At 50.1% G+C, this 18,125-nt stretch overlaps 2 protein-coding genes across 7 annotated transcripts in view; one reads left to right on the forward strand and one right to left on the reverse strand.

The window, feature by feature from the left end:
* The window catches only part of KDM5B (lysine demethylase 5B), an 80,891-nt gene extending 77,572 nt beyond the window's left edge, over positions 1-3,319 (reverse strand). For both annotated transcript variants that reach the window (XM_042976880.1, XM_042976879.1), the window contains exon 1: positions 2,933-3,319. In XM_042976880.1, the coding sequence (XP_042832814.1) occupies positions 2,933-3,136 (204 nt within the window). In that variant the 5' untranslated portion in view covers positions 3,137-3,319. The remainder of the gene's footprint in view (positions 1-2,932) is intronic.
* On the forward strand, positions 1,584-17,570 carry LOC122236012 (alpha-1,3-mannosyl-glycoprotein 4-beta-N-acetylglucosaminyltransferase-like protein MGAT4E). Of its 5 annotated transcripts, XM_042976881.1 has the most exons (7): positions 1,584-1,745; positions 3,502-3,585; positions 13,585-13,668; positions 13,950-14,109; positions 14,823-14,970; positions 15,346-15,442; positions 16,279-17,570. In XM_042976881.1, the coding sequence occupies exons 5-7, from the start codon at positions 14,845-14,847 to the stop codon at positions 17,421-17,423; spliced, it is 1,368 nt and encodes a 455-aa protein (XP_042832815.1). In that variant the 5' UTR covers positions 1,584-1,745; positions 3,502-3,585; positions 13,585-13,668; positions 13,950-14,109; positions 14,823-14,844; the 3' UTR covers positions 17,424-17,570. The 5 variants fall into 5 exon arrangements, with proteins under 5 accessions (XP_042832815.1, XP_042832816.1, XP_042832817.1 ...); XM_042976882.1 differs by lacking the exon at positions 3,502-3,585; XM_042976883.1 differs by lacking the exons at positions 1,584-1,745; positions 13,585-13,668 and adding an exon at positions 13,416-13,557 and having other exon boundaries at positions 3,412-3,585.
* Positions 17,571-18,125: the final 555 nt, after the last annotated feature.

The raw sequence follows: 18,125 nt of genomic DNA on the forward strand, positions 1-18,125 counted from the left end.
TTTTTAAGCCCAGGAAACAAGCCTGGTTATCCTACATGCTCGATGTAATTTGAAAAACATTTATTTCCCTCTTTAAACTTTTAACTCCGGATTTAGCAGTCTTCTTGATTTATTATCCTTTATCACATTTACCTTACCATATTTTCACAAATTTCTGTGAACCCCAAGTTTTCAAAGGAAAGCAGTTTAGGACCCTTACAGAAAGCAGCTATAAACTGAAACTATGTACATACCATTAATTAAAGATACAAAGATTCTAAGAACAAAAGGAAATGGAAGTGCTTTACAATTCTTCCCCTAACCTCCCAACGGACAAATACCAACAGACCCAATCTCCATTTTAACACAGCCACTTGTATTCCAAAAAATTAGCAAACAAAAATCATCTAGAACACAGGCATTATACAGCCATGGCCTTGGACAGTATTTCGTACCTCTTATTTTTTTTGTCGTTGCTTTATTTCAACTATATGAAACCACTTGTTCACAGCTTCCTAAAACAAAACAGTTTCTGAAACAAAGACTGTTTACATCTCTTAAGAAACCTTTGTTCCAACAAGACCCTTCTTCAAGAGCTACAACTTCTGGAAAGATTTCCCTTTTTGTGGTTATATCAACAACAAACTCTTTCCATTTGGCACAGGAGTTTTGTTAAACAAAGGACGAAGAAAGCCCCCCTCACACAAAGGAGGTCCTCCAAAACAGAGCACTGGTTGTGTTTGTAGGTTATTTGTGCCTCTTTAACACCCTTCCTCAGGCAGTAGAATGTACTACTCTCAATACAAAATGGTGGCCATCATGTCTGTCTGACATTCAGAATGGGAAAAGGCAACATGAGCACACATTTTGTAAAGCTTACTATTCCTATCCTAGCCAAGATGAGGAAATGGGTAGCCAAACCTAACCAGAGCCAACACTATCTTTCTGGGAAAGCGCCCTAGGAAAGGCACAGAGTAAGAAAGTAAGATAAAGGGTTTACCCCAGCCCTTGTACACCACAATACCAACATGGAGGACAACTCTCACTCCCAGGAACCAGACTTCACACATTTTGGTTACCAAGAACTTAATCAAGTTGCCTCATTTCTGAATAAAATCCCACTAATGCAAATGTACAATATCCACACTCACCCTTCCTAGCACATGACATAAAACTAAACTGCTAAATGTCTGAAACATGACCTATTCTTCAAGAATTAAAACCTTGGCTCTAATCAGCTCCGGCTGTAACTTCTGCAGGCCCCTGTGCACTCTAGAAGAAATGCACGTCCCTTAAGCAACAAGAATCAACCTTGTCCACTTGAGAGAAATGGCTCTCTTTTCAAACATTTCCCCCATACTAGCTGACCAGTTATTTTCTGCCGCATAGATTTCGTCTTCATTTTCAAACTTGTCCAAGAAAAACCAAAGTATGGTGTCCGCGTTTTAATTTTGGGGGGAGGGGGAAGGGCGACGGGAGAAACGACGTATTAAGAGATCTCCCTCAAAACTGATTTCCAAACCCTAATGACTACATATAGAACCCCTGCAACTCCAAATGTCATTACAAAGAGCGAGCTTAAGAAAGAAAGGGATGGGAGGGGGGAATCTTCCTCCAATGGGGGTGGAAGTGGGGGTGGAGTGGGGGGCGGGGAAGAGTGGGGAGAAGATTCTTAAACTGTAGGAAAGGCAGTTAAACATCCTTCCCAACGGTCCCGGCCCGTCCAACCGTCCTTTAGGCCAACTCGGACTCCGACCATCCGCAAGGTGGGCAAAAAAAACAGGGGTGTCGACGCGCACCCAGTTCCAGCCGGGGGTGGGGGGCGGGCGTGGGGGCCAGCGGAGGGCCGGCCGGGCTCTCCTCAGCGAACGTTGGAGCCAACGTTGGAGCCGTTAGGGATGACTTCAGCAGCACCCCACCCCTCACACACACAGCCCCCAGGCCCGAGGCGCTTTAGGCACGGCTCGCAGGGCTGAAGCGGGGCTGCATTTCAGCCTCCGGGGGGGGGGGGGGGGCGGGGGCGCGGGAAGTGCGCGTTAAGGCTTCGCAGGTCTCCCGGTCTGACATGTCCCCCTACCGCACGGCCTCGCCCCCCACCCCACCAAGGCAGCCGAGACCTCCCCGGGGAGCCGAGCGGCCGGGCCAGAAGTCGGGTGTGTGCGCGGCCGGGCGGGCCCCGGACCCTCCGCCGCCGGTCCTGCTCCCCACCACCCCCAAGTGCCCCCCACACACTTACGCCCCCCACAACACCTCGGCTCCGGGGCCGGCCCCGCGGCTCCTCCCCGCCCCCCGGCAGCGCTGGACGCCCCCTCCTCGAGCCCGGCCCGGGGAACAGCAGGAAGCCCGGAGCCCGGGGGGCAAGGGGGTGCCCCGGCCCGCAGGGTGGGGCGCCCAGGTGAGGGCCGCTCCGGGCCGACGCCGCCACCACACAAAGGACCAGGGGCTCCCGCCGCCATATTGAAAACTTTCCTCCGCGCACGACAACTCGCAAGTCCCCCACCCCCACCCAGCACACACCCCCGCACCCCGGGGGAGGAGGCGAGCCCCGGCCCGCCGAGCAGCGCCGGGCCCGGCGCCCGCCCTCCTCGCCCGCGCCGCCGCCAGCCTCCGGCAGGAAGCACCCCCTCGCCCACCCCGGCCGCCACTCCATCCGGAACCGAACCCGAACCCCCGGCCGGGCCGCACACCCGTCCGCTCGGGCCGCGCGTCGCCCGGGGGCCCTCGGGGTGGCACCGCCGAAGCGCCCGCTCTCCCACGCTCCTCATCTCCCACCCTGAAGAAGCCCCGTCCTCCTCCCCCGGCCTCAACTCCGACCCCGGGGCAGCCCCAAACTTGACGCGGCCTCCGGGGCGACCCCCGCTCCCCGCCCCCCGCGCCTCGGGCCTCCCCGGCCCGCGCGTCCTACCTCCCTCCCCCAGCCGCGAGCAGGATCCGGGGTGCCGGCGTGACTCACCGGCGGCGGCCGCACCTTACAGATCCCAGTCTGCTCGGCTATGGGCCGGATCTTGTGGATGAAAGCGAAGGGGTCCGCGAACTCTTCCCAGCTGGGCTCGAAGACCGGGCACTCGGGGGGAGGCAGGAACTCGCCCAGCGGGCCCGGGCCCCCGAGGGGCAGCGCCGGGCGCGGGCCCGGGGGCAGCGCGGTGGCCGGCTCCATCACCGCGGGTCGGGCACGGGCGAGGGCAGGGTGGGCTCCGGAACCGCGGCGGCGGGCTGCGCTGGGTCCGAGACCGGTGCAGACGCGACTCCGGCAACGGCAAGTCCGACTTGTACTAGCAACGGCAGCACCTTGGGCTTTTTCAGCCTTCCTCCGACGACGTCTTGCCGCTAACCCACGCCGTGCGCCTCCGCCGCCACGGCGAGGAAAAAGAGTCCCACCCCTACCCCCACCCACCCCCACCCCGCGCCGAGCTCCCGGCCCCGCCCCCGAATCGGGCGGGGCCCGGGCCTTCGGCCTCGGGATGAAGTTGATCCTTACGGTCCAGTTGAGCTAACATTTATTGACCATTTACTACGTGCCAGAGTCCCTTCCGTCAAGAAGTTAATACTCTGGTGGAGAAGATCGGACACATAAATGGATTATATCAGTCATGTCAGTACACTGTGGTAGGTGCCATGACAGAAGTATATACACTTAGTAAAACCTGGGGAGGGGCCGAAGGTATTTGGCATAATGGGGAAGGATTTTCTAGTAGGGGGACCGGCTTGAAAGTAAGAACAAAATGGAGGTGAGAAAACACTAGTTATAATGTTAATAATAAGCTAACACTCTTGAGCACTTGCATATCCTGGGCACTGTTCTAAGTGCTTTGCATAATTAATCATTTAATCTACACAACAACCCTTTGAGGCAGGTACTCTTACTTCCATTTTACAAATAAGGACAGTGAGGCACAGGTTGTTTAAGCAATTTGCCCAAATTCACACAGTTAACAAGTGATAGAGACTCTAGCTTTTGGAATGAGAGGTGTTACAGAGAAAAGAGTGGTCCGGGAGCAAAATAATGGCCAGGTTGAGTGTGAGAGAAGCCAAAGACTTTAAAAACAATCCAGTTGAGAAACTATGGTGCCTAAATTAAGGCAGCAGTGCTATTCATTCGGAAGAATGCATGCAAATGTAGGAGATAAAATTAGGACATAGTGATAAATTGGGGAAGGACACTAAGGTATCCAGGGTGATTCAGGTGTCTAGGTCCTTGCCTGAATGGTTGCTGGTGCACGGGCATTGCCAATGCATTTCCCGAGATTATATAAATGAGGAGGGAGATCATGTGTTCACTTCTGGATATGTTGAGTTTGACGTGTCTTCGGTACAGTTGGAAATATCCAACAGGCTGAATAGTATAAATCCGAAGGGGAGAGATCAGAAATAGAGATGTAAATCTAGAGTTATTAGCATATGACTGATAGCTATTAATTATCTAATGCTAATCTAATACTGTGTGAAAGCATTGTTGTAAATGCTTTGCGTGTATTTGTGTATTAGCTCATTGAATCTACACAACCATCCCGTTGGGTAGGTACTACTATTACCCCTATTTTGCAGAGCAAGCAATGGAGGCACAGACAGGTTAAGTAATTTTAAAAGATGAGAACATTTTTGAGGCATGGGTGGGGTGTGTGTATGTAGGGTGAGTGCCTAGTGTCCTGCCCAGGAAAGGGGAGAGAGGAAATTTAACAAGTAGGACCTCAACACTAAAAAGATCTCTTTCATCCAGAAAGCAGCCAAACCCATGGAAGTATTATTTGGACCAACAGCGTCCTAGCTCTGTTTTCAGATTCACCTAGATGAAAGAAGTCTCTCTTATCCTTAAGGGTTCTTCAAGTTAAAAAGTGGGGAGGAGAGAAGCCTCCTCTTCAACAAACTCTTCCCAGAGATACTTGGCCCCATGTTTTGGGGCCCCATGTTTAAACTGTTTGTTTAAAAAGGGCCTTGCAGAAGGTACTCCTTTTCTTGGCTCTCTAGGGCTTCGGACCTACATAAACCTTTTTTGCTCCCCACTGCAACGGAGACTTAAGCCAAGGGGCAGCTGGCATCCTACTAGAGAAAAAGTCATCAATGTAAGATAGAGATGAGATAAAATTATAATAAAATGTCAATGGTAGAACCTAAGTGGTGGGTGTAGAGGAATTTGCTGCAAAATTTTTTTAACTTTGCTGAATATTTTAAATTCTTCCATAATAAAATGTTGGGGAGAAGAATCGTTGCTGCTCTTTGCCATGGGTGTATTTGCTTTTGAGGGTTTTGCTGCAGTTGATTTCCTGTCATGTGCTCTTTCCTGGGAGAACGTCAAGACTATTTTCACACTTAACATTGGCATCCTTCAAGCCGGAGAAGTATAACTTTGAGAAAAATTCTAGACTTGTATCAGTAATGACTATTAACTGAGGTGCACAGGAAGAATGAGCCTGGGATAATCTTTCCCAATCCTCAGCCGTGTACTAGAACTCCCTCACGCTCCCAACTCCCAAGCTCTCTCCATTTCCGGTATTGACCCTAAGTGATGAGATTTTGTTGCTCCCAGATCTGGCAGCAGCTGTTTGGCTCCCCGAGGACCCGATGTGACGTTGAGGGAGGGGGCGGTTGCCAGGGTAGTCAGGGGAACCTAGGGACCCAGAGGGCTCTCCGGGAAGGCGACAACTCCCCCCGCCCCGCAGAAGACGCTTCCCTTGCCCTTTATGATGTGTGTTTACATGGGCGGAGGGATCCCTCCCCAGCTGACAGCCACACCGCGGCCGGCTCTTCTTTTTTTAAAGAGCCTAGCCACAGGCAGTGATTGGCCAAGGCCAGGGCCGCATCAGCCTCCGGGGGCGGGGCCGGGGCCGCATTGTCTCGTCTGGGGCTGGCCGGACGCCCCAGAGGCCGGACCTGGGCAACCCCGGCTCGGAGGTCCCGGGGCTGGATCTCCCGGAGGCCTTGGGAGCGAGGCCTGGGCGGGGTCCGGTTTGGCTTGCTCGGGGAGAGCGGGGTTGGAGCCCAGGCAGCCGGAGCGGAACCAAGCCCCGCTCCGAGTGCCACGTCTCCAGGAATCCCCTCCTTACTTTTGGACAACACTCCGCCCCACCCGGGCCGCCGTCCCCCAAACTACCCCTATTTGTGCTGCCCCAGATCCTTTGGACACATCCTCAGGGGGCTCCGTCCTCATCCGCCCCCTCCGTCCGCAGGCCTCACTCCGCGAGCCCGCCCCGCCCCCGGCCTGCGCCCCAGATCTGCAGCCTTCGCCCCTAGATCCGCCCGCCTGGTGATGAGGCGCTCCCCGCGTTCCTTCCGGTCTCGGCGACGGGACGACCACGCTCCAGGGTTGCGAACTAGGGGAGCCACTTTCTCCCTTCCCCTCCCACCTCCAGCCGCCAGTCCCCCGCGCTCTCCCGGGGGACGGGGCTCCGGGACGGAGGGCCGGCCCGGCTCCCCAGCAGCCTGGGAGGGGGCGGTGGCCCGCGCAGCACGTAGCGCACGTGTAGGGGCCGCTCTCCACCCCCTCCGCAGCCCGCGGCCTCCGACCACTCTCCCGGGCTCCGGGTGTCTGCGGTGCGCCTGCCTTCCGCCCCGAACCCCCAGTGTCTGCGCCCTCCAAACACTGCACCCCTTCTCACGCCACCCTTCCCTTCCCAGCCCTGCTGATCCTCTCCTCTCTTTCTCCCTTCCCCCCCATTTCCCCAGTGCACGGGCCTTTCCTCAGACTTCACAGTTTGTCTCAGCTCCTCCGATTCAATGCCATCTTCTCTCTCCCCCACCACTTTTGGTGTCCTGGAATGTTTGGTGTCAGATGTCCCCTGTGGAAACCCACAGTCCATGAGATCTCGAGATGAGCTGCAGCCTGTTTGGCCTCCCTGTTTTACTTATTTCGTGTACTCCCACAGCGTCTCGTTACTACTCTCTGTTACTGCAATCATAACTCGGGATTTGTCTTTTTAACACTGCCCTCTTCCCTCACACCCGCCTCTCCTCCGGATTGGAGCCGCTGGAGGGAAGGAGTAATGGTCTCTAGCCCTAGCACCAGGCACGTGGTAGAAACTTCACAGATATTTGTTCAAGGGGAAGGGAAGTAGCCTTGAGTGTCTGTAGCTCCTACTGGCTGAGGATGGAGCTTTGGACAGGACAGGAGAAGCATCTGGTTGCTCAGGTGAAGCAGGAAGAGATCTCACAATACATCAGTATGTGGGGGATGGGGGAGCCCACATAGTGGGATAAACCCATCTTCCCCCATTCCCTGCCATGCTCGTTTCCCAGGAACCAGCAAACCCTCCTCCTCTGCTAGACTTGTCTCTTGTGTGGGACTTCTGTGTTCCCTATTCTGCCCTACCCCCAGCTGTGGGGACTGTCTTTTCAGATCAGCTCATCCCACGACAAGGGTCTCATCTCTGGGCTTCTGTCCCTGGGAAGTTGGGTCTGGATCCTGGGGAGACACCTGATAACTAAATCCCCATCTTCTCCTCCTTCCCATGTTTTCTTCTTCCCCAATTCTGGGATCCCTTCTCTGCTGACTCAGACCAAGGGGATCCAGGGTTCAGCGCTTTGGTTGACCTGGGTGTGAAGGGTGTGAGGCCCAGGAGCTAGGCCCTTGCCTGGGCCCCGTCCCCAGGGAGCCTCCAACAGACACTGGCAAGTGGGGCAGTTCCCACGGTGTGTGGCCAGCCCTTCCCATGGGGTGGGGAGGGGCAGAGTTACCCACACAGGGCTTCAGGGTGTTTCCTCCCCTTCTGGTTGGACCACTTTAGAGGCCCTAGACTCTTTCTCAGAGCAAACTTGTGCAGAGAAGCTGAGAGGCAGAGGGAAATTCACGTTCCCTGTTCATCCTGGGGCGCCACCACCCCAACTAAGGTCTCTGGACTGGGGCACCCCTCGCAGCATGCCCTATGGCCTTGGATAGTTGGAATGTTTGGAATTCTCTGTGTCCAAGATGAAAGTCTTCCAACACAAAGAAAATGGCTTCTACACTAATTATGTCAGAACTTCTGGAAGCCCTACCGAATCTCCTACGCTCATTTGAAATTCAGTGTTGACCAAATCCGGTTGAGTGGCCAACACAGGGTCAGACACGCTAAATGCTAAATGGTAATTCTTTCTTCTCTCCCCTGGAAGGAAGGGGTGATATATGAACAGCCTGAAATACTGTTCTAACATGAATAAGACAGGGTCGGTGGCTGGGGGCCCGTAGTCTCTTAGACGTATCAACACTATGAGGTAGGGGGGTTTCAGTGTCATCGCCTTTCAGATGGAGAAATTAAGACTCGGAAAGGTTAATTAGCCAAAGCCACACAGATAATAACAGCGTTAGGACTAGAATGATGATCCTAAAGCCGTTGATCATCCCCAAACATCAAGGTGATTTCTCTAAAGCTGAGAATCTCACACCCGCTGCCCCTTAACCTGCCAACATGTATCCATTTCTCCCCTAAGCCTCAGTGGCTTCACACTTCTTGACTGTGAGCTCCAGTACTTTTGTTTATATACCAAGAGTTTCACAAAAGTTTCACAAAACGTTACTGGCCCTTACACAGTGATACACAAACATGCTGATCGAGACCCATGAAGCTGGTTTTATAACCCATGAATGGATTGCGGCCTCAGTTTGAAAAATGCTGCTCTGTAGCTAGTTTTTTGTGCTGAGTGGGCAGCTTTCAAGATGATCTAGACCAAGCAGTGAGTTTTCTCTACTGGTACCCGTATAATCTTACATTTTGGCCACTGCCCCTCCCCCTTCATGTCTTCTGTAAGTCCTCCAGAATATGGACTACATCATATACAAAATCAGTCATCAGCTCTTTTCTCTTCCGTCTGTTTTTCATTGCAATCGATTCATTTTCCTCCTACCCCTGACCACAGCACTTGAACCCCAGGGATCACTTTGTGCCTCATATTTTTAGCACCTTATCCCAGACAGGTGCCTGGTATAAAACCAGGATCTAGCATGGTCTTTCAGTCTCCCAAGACCTGACTTGGAGCAGTGGCCAAAGGCTCAAATGCCTACAGGGGGCAAGGTAAATGAGGAAAGTCAGCCAGGTAGAGTAGGAAACTGAGAATGCACGTCTGGCTACCAGGGCCATCACTAATCAGGCCAGGGTGGCAGCAAGTTGCAATTTTTCAAGAGAGGCCAAAAGTCTAGGTTTTTATGCAAGCTCCCTTAATTTTTAATTTTTTTAACGTTTATTCATTTTTTTAATTTTATTTTTTTAAATTTACATCCACATTAGTTAGCATATAATGTTTATTCACTTTTTTGAGAGACAGAGACAGAGCACAAACAGGAGAGGGACAGAGAGAGAGACACACACAGAATCTGAAGCTCCAGGCTCCAGGCTCTGAGCTGTCAGCACAGAGCCCGACGGAGGGTTCGAACCGCGAACCGTGAGATCACGACCTGAGCCAAAGTTGGATGCTTAACTGACTGAGCCACCCAGGCGCCCCAAGTTCCTCTAGTTTCTACATATTCAATCTTCAAACAAATTTTTTTTAAAAAAAAAGTGTGTGAGCCAATCAAATAAGCTTGTGATCAGACCATGTTCTGTGTGGAGTCAGCTGCTCTGGAGAGGCTAGGGGGATGATGCACTTCAGACCTTCAGAAAGAACGATGGTTGCCAAGGGAGCACTAGCTGAGGCACCCAGAGAGAAATGCTGGAATGGAGGTGGGCTCCTGCTCCATCCCTACCCTGTGGGTCAGGTTCAGCCTCCTAGGCTTAAAGGAGAACTCTGACTTCCAGCAAAGTCTGGACCCACACCCAGGACATACGATAGCAACAAGCACAGTGTCATAGATGGTCGACCCATAACTGCAATGTTGATGAGGGACCTGGGGGGTGTCCTTGCTTTTTAATATTTCCTCCCTCCCTCAACTTTTTGCCTCCTCTAAAGCCCTCAGAAAAGCGGAAATCAAATGACAAGCTATGGAAAGGTTCTCAAAGTGCTGTGTATCAGTGTAAGAATCTACAAGTAAAATTGGGGTGAAGGCTTAGGAATTAAAGTTAGGCGGACCTCCCAGATATGAGGGAAAAGAAGACAGTGCCGTCATGGTTGAAAATGATACTTGTTCCTTATAATAAAAAAGCTAACATTTATTGAATGTTTGCCATGTGCTACGCATTTTTGTGTGAATGATCTCTTAAAATCCTCTTAAGAACCCTTGAGAATGGGCATCATTTTAATCTTCATTTTCTAGATGAAGGACTGGGATTCAGAGAGGCTGAGTCACTTAGCCAAGGTCACATAGCCAAGAAGTTTAGCAGAACCAGGTTCTGCCCAGGCTGTCTGAGTCCAGAATCTGTGCTCTTAACCATCACCCACATATTGCCCTCCCCTGGTACACCGCACAGTCCTGGCACTGAGGTGTCCCTGACACCTAGCACAGTGTTTGTTGAAGAAATACATGGTCACTCACCGTTGTCACATAATGCCTGACAATTAGTGAGTTTATAAATACTCGTGGAGCATGTTCTCTGGGCCAATTACTATGCAAAGTGCTGTAGACATAGCATTGAATCAAACGAAGTCCCCGCCTTTCAAGGACTTATATTCTAGTCTAGTGGATAGAGACAGACAATAAACACATACAGGTAAGATGGTTTCTGGTAGAAATCAATGCTAAGGAAAACAGGATATGTGATGGAGTGATGGGAGGCTGGGTGGGAGGCGTGGTGAGTGGCTACTTTAGGCACAGTGACTGCAGGCAGGAAGAGCATCTGGGCTCGCATTTGAATGTTGGGAAGAAGATGGCTCTTGAGACCTTACAGAAGATAGTTCCAAGAAGAGGAGTACCATATATGTAGACCTGAGTCCGCAAAGAGCTTGAAATGTCCAAGGGATGACGCTCCTCCCCCCAAGAAAGCCAATGGGTCGGGGGAGATGAAGTCGAAGAGGCAGGCAAAGGGCTAGATCAGACAGGATCTTGTAGGCCATGGTCAGGAGTTTGGGTTTCATCTTACTTTCAGCCACAAGTCATTGGAGAATTGTAGGCCAGGGAGGGATAGCCTTTGATTTGCAATTTTAAAAGGTCTCTCTGACTGCCATGTGGAGAATAGATGACAGGAGAATGAGGGCGGAGGTGAGGAACCAATTAGAAGGTGTTTGCAATAGTCCAGGCAGGAGACGACTGTGGCCCAGACTCATGTGGTAGTGGTAGAGGTGGTGCGAAAGGGTCATGCTGTGGATACATTTTGGAGGAAAGGGTAACAGGACTGATTAGATGGAACGTAGAGTGTTCAAGGGAGAGAGGCACCGAGGATGGCTTCTAGATTTTTCCCCTGAGTAAATGGGCAAATGGTGGTGCTATTTAGGGAGATGGGGAAACCTTGTGGAGGAAAAGATTGGGGATATAGGGGGGCGCCTGGGTGGTTCAGGCTGTTAAGTGTCTGACTTCAGCTCAGGTCATGGTCTTACAGTCTGTGGGTTCGAGCCCCGCGTCAGGCTCTGTGCTGACAGCTCAGAGCCTGGAGCCTGCTTGGGATTCTGGGTCTTCCTCTCTCTCTGCCTCTCCCCAACTTGTGCTCTCTCTCAATAATAAATAAGTAAACTTTAAAAACTTATTTAGGGGCGCCTGGGTGGCTCAGTCAGTTGAGCACCGACTTCGGCTCAGGTCACAATCTCACGGTCCGTGAGTTCGAGCCCCGCGTCGGGCCCCTGTGCTGACAGCTCAGAGCCCGGAGCCTGTTTCAGATTCTGTGTCTCCCTCTCTCTGACCCTCCCCCATTCATGCTCTGTCTCTCTCTGTCTCAAAAATAAATAAACTAAAAAAAAAAAAAATTAAAAAAAAAACTTATTTAAAAGAAAGATTGGGGATATATGAAGATCTATGTTTCTGTTTTGACTCTGTTAAAGCTGAAATACCTTCTATTCATCCAAATGGAGATGTTCAATAGTTGAGTAACCTGGAGCTCAGGACAGGAGTCAGGGCTGCAGACAAGATCTGCCCTGGGTCATCAGCATGTGTGTATATCTATGTATATGCCCACAAGCTTATATATGTAAAAGCCTAGGGGCGCCTGGGTGGCTCAGTCGGTTAAGCGTCCGACTTCGGCTCAGGTCATGATCTCGCGGTCCGTGAGTTCGAGCCCCGCGTCGGGCTCTGTGCTGACAGCTCAGAGCCTGGAGCCTGTTTCCGATTCTGTGTCTCCCTCTCTCTCCGCCCCTCCCCTGTTCACGCTCTGTCTCTCTCTGTCTCAAAAATAAATAAACGTTAAAAAAAATTAAAAAAAAAGCCTACAGATATGGAATAATGTATACACACACACACACTCACACGCACACATATATTGTATATATGAAGATAGTTATACACACACATGCATGTATAATATAATATATAGTACTTAAAACCATGGGACTGGGTAAGATCACCCAAGGAGAGCATATAGGAAGAGAGCCAAGGACTGAGTCCTAGGATCCTTCTCCATTTACAGGTTGGGAAGAGGATGAGCCAGGAAAGAAACAGAATGGTCAGTGCGGGCAAGAATGATGTTAGGGAAGAAAGCATTTCAAGGAGGAAGTAGTCAACCATGTCAAAAGTTGCAGAGAGGTTGAGTAAGATGAGAGAAAACGTGAAATGAAGTGGGGCTAAATAATAAAGGCAATGCTCTCAAGGAGTTGTGCTGCGTTGGGGTTCCAGAGGAGGGGGCAGAATTTGGACAGAACATGAATTTAGAGAGGAATTCTGCTTTTTTTTTTTTTTTTCCCCCATTGGGAGATAGTAGAGCTCCTGGTCAAGATGATGGGAATGGTCCAGCAGAGAGGGAGTAGAGGGTAACGCAGAAGAGAAAGAGGGTCATTGCAGGGGTGCAGCACCCTGAGCCGGTGAGGGGGAGTGGGAGTCAGGGCACAACCCCCTGAGGAGGAGAGTGTGGAGTTGAGGTTCAGGGAAGTGGAGGGCATGGTGGAGGGGAGGTTTGATAGTTCCCCGTATCTCTTCTCTCTGTTAAAAGATGCTGATGGTGGGGCGCCCGGGTGGCTCAGTCGGTTGGACGTCCGCCTACGGCTCAGGTCATGATCTCACGGTTTGTGAGTTCGAGCCCCTCGTCGGGCTCTGTGCTGACAGCTCGGAGCCTGGAGCCTGCTTCTGATTCTGTGTCTCCCTCTCTCTCTCTCTGCCTCTCCCCCACTCAAGCTCTGTCTCTGTCTCTCTCAAAAATAAATAAGCATTAGAACAATTGTTTTTAATTAAAAAAAAAGAGATGCTGATGGTGGTCTTTGGAATGAATAATAATAGCTGGCAATAATTAAGCACACGCCGCTCCCCTGTAAGGCCGGCACACGCATCCCTGCGATGGTAGGGGAGTAGGTGGCGAGGACACAAGGATAACATCACAGAGGGAGCTTAGCTCCAAGCCGGAATGCTGGAGAGGCCTCAGGTTGCTCTGCCTGGCCTCGCCTTCTCTGTCATTACACCTGAGTGACTGGCGCTCCGCACCCCAGCTCCTCTTTTTCTCTCTCTCTCCTGCCTCTCCCAGAAGTCCGTGGGACTCACGGGGCTAAACGAGGGCAGTACTCTGGCTGTGACTGCTAAATGACACAGGAGGTGCAGAGGAGAACTGAGCTATGGCTGTGGCAGTGAACTCCTTCAGCTGTCATTGTAGAGCCTTTTTAATCAAGGTATGTATCCTTGTATTTTTGTCCTAGAGAAAAGAAGCCCATCTCCTTGACATCAAGTGCTTTGTAACTGAATCACCTAAGTGACTCAAAGTCCTGACTTAAGGAAACCAGGTAAGAAAAGTTTACTCTGTGAAGCCTTCCTACCATGTATAAGTTTTATGTTTATAATTCTTATCAAGAAGCTAAATGGCTAAGGGAGAGAAGTGTATTAACCTCTATCAAAATGCTGCACTGGCAGGATCCAGAAAACAGGGAGATTGGAGAATATTATAGCCTCGGGAGCACAGAAATTATCAATTGCAATTTCTTTTCTTTTGTGTACTGACTGTATAAGGGGACAGAATCAAGAGCAGGTGACAAGGCATATTAAAACCTTTCCTTTGATCATTTAGAAACAACCAGGGAAATACATTCTCACTGGAGAAAAGGCACTAACAGAGGAAGAGAGCAGTAGACAAGTGCTTTTGAGGCTGAATAAGCCTGAAGTCAAAGCTCAACATTCATGAAAGGATTTTTTTCATTCTAAGTTAACAGATTCATGTTCTGATCAAGGTATGTGAATGAGATTAAAGGTTGGAATAAATTAAGGCTATCCTTTATTAAAGAGTAATAAAGGCACCACATTGCTTAGTATTTAGCAATACTTTAAGTTCAGCTATTTTATTTATTTTGAGAGAGCGAGCGAGCAGGGGAGGGGCAGAGAGAGAAGGAAAGAGAGAAACCCAAGCAGGCTCCACACTGTCAGTGCAGAGCCCAGTGCAGGGCTCGATCATGATCTGAGCCGAAATCAAGAGTTGGATGCTTAACCGACTGAGGCACCCGGACACCCCAAGTTCAGCTATTTTAATAAACTGGCTTTTGTTTAAAAAAGCAAGGGTAGGTGGTGGCCATCTGTTTCCTAAGATAAAGGAGCCTCATCACTGAAGCCCCAGTTGACCTTTATCATTTTGAAAAGGGACAACTTTGGGAAAGTTGAATCTCCAAACAAACCTATACAGAGAAAGCAACAAAAGCCACAGGACAGGTCACCTTCCTTCTTTAAGTCAGGGAATAAGGCTATATTCCATCAGGTTCCCAACTCAGATAAGAAGGCAGGCTTTGGAAATAAGTTAACAATGATGAAGAGGAAGGATATAATATGGGGGATTGTGAGGGGGAAAGCTTCCAGGAGACAAAGGAGAAGTTCTAGGCATGGATGGATGGATGGACGGATGGATGGATGGGGAGAGTCCCCAGCTGCTTTACATGTTGACTTTTTGCTATAGGAACCGTATCCCATCTGACACCATGCGGTGTTCCATCAGGCGCGGCATCATAACCTCAGTAGGCATTGGATTCCTGTGGCTCCTCGTCACTTTGAAAGCCCCCAGGGAAACTGAAGATGTTCAAAACGTGATGGCTTTCAAAGGCCAAGTAGCAACCCTTGTTCTCAGTGTGGGAATTGAGGATGTAGGGAGGGGATGGTGCGGACAGGTAGATTCTCAAAGCACCTGCTCCCTTGCACCTGCGAGCAGGAAGCTCCAAAGGGAGTTGGGATATGAACCTGGACCCATCGGTCCATAAAGAAGCTGCTCCCCCAACCCCAATATTTGTTAAGGTAAGGAAGAGAGCAAATAGTGCTCGAGCCCTCATTGCTTTGGCCAGTGGTCAGGCATCCTGAGAATGTGCTGGGCTCACTCTAGGGAGAGTTTCTCTTTCCTGGAAAAGCTTATGAGAATCCTCTAGGGGGCTAAACACTCTTCTTTTCATGAAAGGAGGTACATGTTTTGCTTTTTGTCAATGATCTAGGAGGACAGTTATGGCAAAAGAAAAGATGTGAGACTGCTGGAAGGCTGGCAGAATCACACCTTCCAGTATATTAAGACAATTCAGCAGAGAAGAAAGAGTGAGTTCCAAGGAGGGGAGTGGGGTACCCTGAGGGAAGTAGGGACATCAAGAGAAGGTAGCTAGGAAGGAAAGAAGAAGGGAGAGGAAAAAAGGCAGGACTGCTCCCAGGAATATTGGAATCTGGCAGACAGTTCAGGAATGAGGAAGAAGGAGGGAAAAGATCATTGTTACAGGAAGGCAGAATCACCGGATTAGAGAACATTTGGATTAGAAGGGGCCTTAGAGCCATAGTCCAAATCCCTCAGTTTTGTGAATCAGGATCTAAGCTCAGGAGTGAAGGGACTTGCTCGAGGTCACACAGTCAGTGGTGGAACTGAGACAAGAACGTAGGGCCCTTGACTTATGGAGAAGCTCTTTTCCTTTCACCTAAAGCTGAGCTTTGGGAAGATGAACTGTAAAACAAAAAGAATTATAGTAACTATAATGTTAGCTAATACTCCTGAGCACTTAAACCACGTGCTACAAAATTCTGGCTCAAAGTCGACTCAAAGGGACCCACAGGGACTCAGCATCACCTAGTTTAGTGCTTCTCAGACTTTAATGTGCATTGAAGGTACTTGGTGATACTGTTAAAAGGCAGTTTATCTAGGAACCCAGATTCTGCTTTTCCAATAAGCTTCCAGATAAGATTGATGTTGTTGGACTGAGGACCATATTCTGAGCAGCAATGATCTAAACACCCCCTCTACCAAAAGAGAGCACAGATGGGAACTAGAAGAGGGAAGAAAGGAACAGAGAAGGTCCCAGAGAGCATCCCAACCCTTAACCCTTTGACTACCTTCACTACCAAACCCGACGTACTCTGACAATTGTCCCTATTTTGCCTCTCCTTAGCGTGGCTGACAGTGGGGATCTCAGTGCCACGACCAGATCAAAGCGGCCTCTTGTACACCCTGGTCTCTCTGTTCCGTGCTTCCTCTGAGATCGAGCAGAAACGTCTCACAGTACTGGTTCATCTGGCACATTCTGACCTCACCGGGCTCAGAGAAACCATTGCCCATATTTCAACCCTCTTCAGCCCACAGATCTTGTCAGGGAAGCTGCTACTGATTCATGCTCTATCTGATGCCTACCGCACCACGGATGACACGAGGAAGGAGGCCCACGGTGGGGAATTCTACTCCAAGCAGAATAGAGATCATGCCTTCCTCATGAGCTTTGCCGCAAAGCTCTCTGAATACTTCCTGTTACTGGAGGACAATGTCCTTTGTGCCCCCAACTTTATCACCCACATTCATTGGAAGGTGGACACAATGAGGTCCGACCCATGGGTGCTACTGGAGTTCTCTAATATGGGCTTCCTCGGCAAACTCTTCCACAGCAGGGACCTCCCACTCCTGGCTCATTTCCTCCTCCTCTTCTACAAGGAAAAGCCCCTTGACAGACTGATCCCCCACTTCCGTACCCTCCTAGCTCAGAAAAACCCAATCCTCTGCAGACCGTTCCTTTTCTACCACAGGTTCTCCTACTATACCTCCAATGACAGTCAGAAGGCCACGCCAGTCCGGAAAAAGAACCCCTATGGTCCTGACAACCCACCCGCAGCCATTTTCACAGATATGAAGGTTTTTGATGTTCATTTCCCCTGGAAGGCCTACACTCTGGATGAGTCATTCTTCTGGACCCAAAATGTTAGTGCAGGGAACCACCTGACAGTCATTTTGAAGCATCCAGCGAACTTGAGCAGAGTGCAAGTGTTGACAGGCACCATCGTGGATGGAAAGCATGCCCTAGAGAAGGGACAAGTGGAGCTGGGCTATGACCCCGAGGGAATGCCTCAATTCTGTACCAGCTTTGCTTTGCTGGGCCATCTCTTGGAAGGGCAGGTGAATCAGGAGATATTCAAAAGTATGGGGTACGATATGAGCTGTGTAAGGCTGGTGGTGAAAGCTAATCAGGTTGGCGGTCTCGTAATCAGGCATATTTACCTCTGGGAGGAAAATCCCAAAGATATGGAAGCAGCTCAGAGTTGGAGATAAATCACTAAGGATGTGAAAAATTAAAGTTGTGAAGCTGTTCCATTCCAGCCTGAGTGACGTGGGGAGATAGATGTCAGGGAATGAGGGGCAGGGAGAGAAGACTCTATGATGCTTTTGGTGCCACCATGATGTTAAGAGACCTGTTCCTTTTTCTCCCCAAACAAGTAATTCATATATGTATATGAATTTATATATATATATGTAAAACTTTTTATGTTTATTTATTTATTATTTTAAGTAGGCTCCACACCCAACATGGGGCTTGAACTCATGAGCCTGAGATCAAGAGTTGCATGCTCTACGGACTGAGCTGGCTGGATGCCCTATAAGGTGATTCTTATAGGTTATCTTTTTCTGGGAGCAAATATAGCTTAGCCCAACTTGGAGAATGGCCTTGGTCACTCCCAGAATGTTTAGATTTGGGGGATGCTGAGATGAGCACAGAGTGTTTGTGTGTGTGCGTATAAACACATATATTGACACACAGTCAGAGGTGGGGAGATGTAATGTGGTAGTAGGAGGGTAAATGGGGAAATCATGGGTGTCCCTAAAACTGACAGCGTAAGTAGCCAAGAAAGTGACCCTCGTTAGAAGTCAAATTCTCTGGGGGCGCCTGGGTGGCTCAGTCAGTTAAGTGTTGAACTCTTGATGTTGGCTCAGGTCATGATCTCACGATTTGTGAGTTGGAGCCCTATGTCAGGC

This window comes from Panthera tigris, chromosome F3 (assembly GCF_018350195.1).
Source record: "Panthera tigris isolate Pti1 chromosome F3, P.tigris_Pti1_mat1.1, whole genome shotgun sequence".
Lineage (NCBI taxonomy): Eukaryota > Metazoa > Chordata > Mammalia > Carnivora > Felidae > Panthera > Panthera tigris.